Genomic DNA, 6,192 nt, shown 5'->3' with positions numbered 1-6,192 from the left:
TGAAGTTAACCCACACAATAAGATGAAATACTGCATGCAAGCAAGGTATAACTGCAGTGGAAAACTGATTTTAATCATCTGTAAATATTTTTACCATACTAGAACACTAGGCTTCATTTTTACATTTAATAGTAGAAATGCAGATGTTTTAACTGTTGTAGTATGAATCATTTCTTAATAGAAAGCTGCAGAATTTGAAGTATTGTTAGCAAATATGTTGGGACATTTTATCATTAAGTGTCATTTCATTTCATGTGATAGTTCTTGTGAAGATACGTGCCAGTAAAAATGTCCAAATCTGTTTTTGCGGCAGGGTACAACAAGTGTGTGTTGATTGGCCATGACTGGGGTGGAATGATCGCTTGGTTGGTTGCTATCTGTTACCCAGAAATGGTGACTAAGCTTATTGTGGTTAATTTCCCTCATCCCTCTGTGTTTACAGGTAAGTTCTGAATAATTTTTTATTTTAATCTAAGATATCCACATTTTCACAAACATGGCAGTTTTGGGACATGTCTATACGGTACAATGCAGTGTCATATAGAGATACCTTAAGGTAGTTGTGAAGCCACTCACTCACATACTAGAGTCTATGCAGTGCAACAAAGTGCCATGCCTTAGCACTGGAGCTGGAAGCAGTATGGTCATGTTAGTGGCATAACTAAGACAGGTCAACTGGGGCAACAACCCTGGGTGTCAAAGAAGACAGAGGGAGGAGAGGGGCCACAGAAAAACAAACAAACAAAAAACAGCTGCCACCACAGCCACACAATCCTGCCTCCACCACCAGCAGCTAGAAGTCACTGCTGCCATTGTGTGGCAGCTGTCCCAGTCTGTTTCTCAGTAATGGATATTTTTGTATAGTTGTGGGGTTCTTGTCCTTGAGAGATCACACAAGGAAGAACTGGAGAACCATCTTTATTTAACAATAACTAACAACTCCCTAACACTAGAAGTAGGGACACCAGAGGTAGGGACCATCTCAGGGATAGTTCTGTCAGGCCTTCAGTCAGCGCAGATGTAGTTAGGAATCTCCTGGAAGGGCTAGACAGTTTTAAATCTGCAGGTCCAGATGCCCTCCACCCAAGGGTGTTCAGGGAGCTGGCAGGAGTCATTGTGGAGCCCTTGGCCCAGCTGTATGAGCATTTGTGGTCATCTGGCCAGGTGCCAGGGGACTAGAAACTGGCTAATGTGGTCCCAATTTTCAAGAAAGGGAGGAAGAGGACCCAAGTGACTATAGGCCTGTAAGCCTCACCTTGGTGCTTGGAAAGATCTTGGAGAAAATCATTAGGGAGCACATCTGTGGGGGGCCAGCAGGGGAGATCATGCTCAGGGGTAATCAGCATGGGTTCAAAGGCGGGTCCTGCCTGACCAACCTGGTGGCCTTTTATGACCAGGTGACTAAATCCTTGGATAATGGTGTCACCATGGATGTAGGTCTTTCTAGACTTTAAGAAGGCCTTTGACACCGTCTCTCAACCCATCCTCATCAGTCAATTAAGTGACTGTGGCATTGATGCCTACACAGTTGGATGGGTAAAAAATTGGCTGAGGGGGCACAACCAGAGAGTAGTGGTGGATGGGTAGTACTCAACCTGGTGAGATGCAAGCAGTGGGGTACCCCAGGGCTCAATCCTCAGGCCCGCACTGTTTAACATCTTCATCAGTGACTTTGATGAGGGAGTAGAAAGCACACTGTCCAAGTTTGCTGATGACACTAAGATGTGGGGCGAGGTGGACACACTTGAAGGGAGATAGAGGCTGCAACTAGATTTAGACAGACTACAGATGAGAAGAGGATGGCGTTCATCGTAGACAAATGCAGAGTGCTGCACCTTGGGAGAAGGAATCCACAGCATACATACAGGCTGGGGAGTTCCCCTCTTGAAAGCACAGAGGCGGAACAGAACCTTGGAGTCATTACTGACTCCAAAATGAACATGAGCCACCAATGCCAGACCACAGCCAGCATGACTTTGGTCAGGTCCCCCTCTACACGACTTTGGTCAGGCCACAGTTGGAGTACTGTGTCCAGTACTGGGCACCGCACCTCAAAAGGGATGTGGCCAGCCTGGAGAGGGTTCAGAGGAGGGCCACCCATTTGGTGAGGGGGCAGCAGGACAGGCCCTACGAGGAGAGACTGAGGGACCTGAACCTGTTCAGCCTCAGCAAAAGGAGGCTGAGCGGGGACCTGATGGCTGCCTACAAACTCATCAGGGGAGATCAACAGCAAATAGGTAGAGCCCTTTTCTCCCCAGTATCACCTGGGGTGGTAAGGAACACTGGTAATAAGCTGATGGAGAATAGGTTTAGATTAGAGATCAGAAGGCAATATTTTACAGTTAGGGTGGCCAAAATCTGGAACCAACTTCCCAGGCAAGTGGTCCTCACCCCTACCTTGGGCAAATTCAAGAAGAGGTTGGATGATCACCTGTCTGGAGTCTTGTGAACCCAGCATTCATTCCTGCCTGTGGCAGGGGGTCAGGCTACATGATCTGTTCAGGTCCCTCCTGACCCTAGCTACTATGAAACGATGAAGCTATATAAGAGCAGAACAGCAAATAGTACCACATAATAATGCAGCTTAGGCAGCACTCACTCCTGTAGGGAGCTGAACATAAAGACACTTAATACACAACAGAGTATAGTTCCACATTAACTAGGCCAGGGGCAGGCAATTGCAGCCCCTGGGCGAGATCCAGGCCACCAGGCCATTCTATCCGGCCCCATGGGACCCATCCAAGAAACAATTAGTACTGTCCCGCAGCTGCTCCCGTGAAAGCCAGCAGGAGGTGGGCTTTCAGAAGCCGCATGCCATCAGACTGGGCCATCTCTGTACCTGCACCTCTGTGGAGTTCCCAGCACTCCAGCTGGGAGCCCCATGTAGAGGTACCAAGTGCAATGGCACACAACTGGACAGCTTGTGAGTGGGGAGGGGAGTTCCCCACTCACCTGCAGTGCTGGGAGCCACAGAGCCAGCCTGGTCCAACCCAGTGGCACACTCCCGGCTGCAGTGTGGGAGCCCAACATGCTGGGGCAGAGCCCACTCGGCCTGATGTCACATGAACTGGGAGCCACAGGGAATTGTGTGCTATTGGGCCAGGCAGGTTCCATGTCACCACATGCAGCTCCTGGCATTCCTTTGGGCACCCCTTCACAAGTTCCCCGCATCCCACACCCCTTTGCAGCCCCCCATATGCCCCACAAATCCCACATGCACACACACCACCCATACCAATCCCCCCCATACAAAAGTAAAACTTTATTTTGAGCTATTACGCAATCCGCTCTATATACACTATGCAAACACGTAAAAATCAAGACAAAAATTTTTTTTGAAATAAAATTAAAATATGTTATAGTAGATGTTTGATTTTTAGTATATGATTTGGTTTTTTTCCTGGTTCCAAGATGGCAACCCCGCCCTCCTCAAAGGAGTACTTCTGGCTGGGAGCCCCATATAGAGGCAAGGGGAGGGACTTATAGTGGCAAAGGTGAGTGGTTAGAGGTGGGACTTCTGGTCTCAAGATGGTGACCAGGGGGCAGGGCACCTGTCAAAAGACAGGGCTATCCCTGTGGCCCCCGACAGCTCACCAAAAGTCATTAAGCAGCCCTCCAGCTGAAATAATTACCCACTCTTAAGCTAGACTACAGTGCTTGGGCAGAGCTAACTCCAGGGGCGATGTGCACCCCCTGAGAACACTGGTGTGCCCCCCGTCAGACCACACTCCCCGTTTAGCCGGTGGGTAGGGGGTCAGGCAGGAACACCAGTGCGCCCCCCTGCGAGCACCAGCTGTGGAGCGGAGCCACCAGCAAAAGTGGCTGTGCCACTTCCAGAAGTGGCTGCGGGAGTTCTGGCAGCAGCATGGCTGCTTTTACAGTGAATGAGATTGGCTCCCTTGCAACCAGCAGGATCGGACCCTCCTCCCTGGTTGCTGACTGGTGTTGCACCCCACCCCCCTGACTCAAGAGGCACCAGACACCCATTGCTACCCCAGATATTTCTGCATAGTTTTGCTTGGTTCCATGTAGACACTGATGCTCGTTTATGGGCAGATTCATAGAAGCTCTGAAGAGCCAGACCCTAAGATGTGCTGTGAAAGAAGGCTACAGATGCTCAGTACCTCTCAATGGGTGCAGACAGAAGTGCAGCTCTCCACTGTAACTCATGCTGCTCTGCAGGAAGCACCATGAGTTATAGTGATGACCCAGACTTCCACTGTTTGAGGGATCTAGCTGCAGTCTGGAGTGGCTGCAAGTCTCCAGTCACTCTACCCTAGTGGCGCTGCTTCCCACCTCCCATACCTGGCTCCGTCTTCAGAATGGTTGTGGAGGAAGGGAGCAGAGAGGGCTCAGTATGAGGGGTTTTCAGCCAGTGCTGGAGGGTGGGGCAGGTAAATAGGAGCCCTCCCCCCTCCTCACCTCCGAGCTCCAATCTACCCACCCCATTCTCCAGCACTGGCTGAAAAAGCCCCAGACCAAGTTCCCTCCACTCCCTCCCCTTCCCTCTCATTCTGAAGACTGCTGGGAGCAGGGTTGGGCTCTGTCAGCTCAGTTCTGTTCCCAGTGCATGCTCACAGACATTGATGAAGGCACTCTGCTTTGAAGCACCTTCATCTGAACCCTCATGGGGTTCAAATTGTTGTGGGATCAAGTCTTTTTCAAGTGCTCTGCAGCCATGCACTTCTGTAAGTACACGGCTGTAGAATGCTTTCAAGAGGCCAGTCACACAACAAACATAATTTCTGTCTGCTCCCAAACTTTGGATTTTCAATTACATGAAATACTGACATCACAAATATTTTTCATTAATGCACAGTTACACAATAGGAAACAAGGGTCCTTGCATGCAAACACACTGGCTTTTGTTTTTCAAAAACAGGAAGCTTAATCCTCATTTATACAAAAGCCATTTTAGACCACTTGGGCAGTGTTTACATTTACATTGGCTGAATGGTGTTAGCCAGCCTTTGTGTAAATGAGTATCAGGCTTTTAGAACGTGACCATGATATAGCTGACCAGTGAAATTAAAAGTTATGGTCTTGCACTACATTAGAACACTATATGTTATAACAGAACAATCACAGCAATGTATTTAACAGAAGCCCACATGTGCAAAAGCAGGGAGTTTAAATTAAGGATAGCGATATATTAGGAGATCTGTGACATGTGGCATGCAAAGGGTATGTCTGTGGTATAGCTGGCTCTAGCCAGCTGTGCTTGATGTACACTTTCCCAAGCATTAAGTGTCTACACAGTATTGAGATAAACAGCAGCCACTCTTTAATTTCCATTCTTTAATTGTAGATCTGTTTTTTTCTCATTAAAAATGTGGTTTCACCCCACTTCAGGAAATATTTACCAGAACAATACTTAACAAGGGCTTAATAATTATCTCTATTTGATGTAGATCTGTTAGTCAATGAAGTCATACTGAAGTAAAATCAACACGAGATCACAACCACTCACTCACAAAATATATCACAGGTTTTTTTCCTAACATACTATAGAATACTTTAAAGAACAAATTAAGCTACACATACCAAAATAGAGGCTTATTCTGCAGCATTATAGCCAAGGGAAACTTCATCAGTGTTTTGAGAGCAGGCCAGGGATTTACATGAATAAAACACAATTAGTATTATTATAGCCTTTCCAGTGTGTATATGCCTACCTTTGTATCAAATTGCAGAATGTGATTTATACATTCGGCATAAAAACTGTTAACTCTGAAGCGGACTGGCCAAGTTCGCCAATGACACCAAACTCTGGGGCAAAGCATCCACACCTGAAGACAGAAGGGATCCAGGCTGACCTGGACAGGCTCAGCAAATGGGTGGACGAGAACCTGATGGTATTCAACACTGAAAAATGCAAGGTTCTCCACCTTGGGAGGAAAAACCTGCAGCAGCACCCTTATAGGCTCGGCAGTGCTACGCTGGCTAGCACTACAGAAGAAAGGGACTTGGGGGTCATCATTGACCACAAGATGAACATGAGCCTTTAATATAATACTGCAGCTAGTAAAGCGACCAAAATGCTGGCTTGCATCCATAGATGCTTCTCAAGCAAATCCCAGGACATCATTCTCCCCTTGTACTTGGCCTTGGTGAGTCCGCAGCTGGAGTACTGTGTCCAGTTTTGGGCTCCACAATTCAAAAAGGATGTGGAGAAGCTTGAGAGAGTCCAGA

The 6,192-nt window shown here is 47.6% G+C and overlaps 1 protein-coding gene across 1 annotated transcript in view; it reads left to right on the top strand.

Moving 5' to 3' along the window:
- The window catches only part of EPHX4 (epoxide hydrolase 4), a 39,748-nt gene that overhangs the window by 22,271 nt on the left and 11,285 nt on the right, over positions 1 to 6,192 (top strand). Inside the window, exon 4 of the mRNA XM_019531115.1 lies at positions 314 to 442. Coding sequence (XP_019386660.1) covers positions 314 to 442 — 129 coding nt within the window. The remainder of the gene's footprint in view (positions 1 to 313; positions 443 to 6,192) is intronic.

This window comes from Crocodylus porosus, unplaced genomic scaffold (assembly GCF_001723895.1).
Source record: "Crocodylus porosus isolate Cpor-Errol unplaced genomic scaffold, CroPor_comp1, whole genome shotgun sequence".
In the NCBI taxonomy this organism is placed as follows: domain Eukaryota; kingdom Metazoa; phylum Chordata; order Crocodylia; family Crocodylidae; genus Crocodylus; species Crocodylus porosus.
Note: the sequence above shows the minus strand (reverse complement) of the source record. Positions and strands in the feature narration are given on the sequence as shown.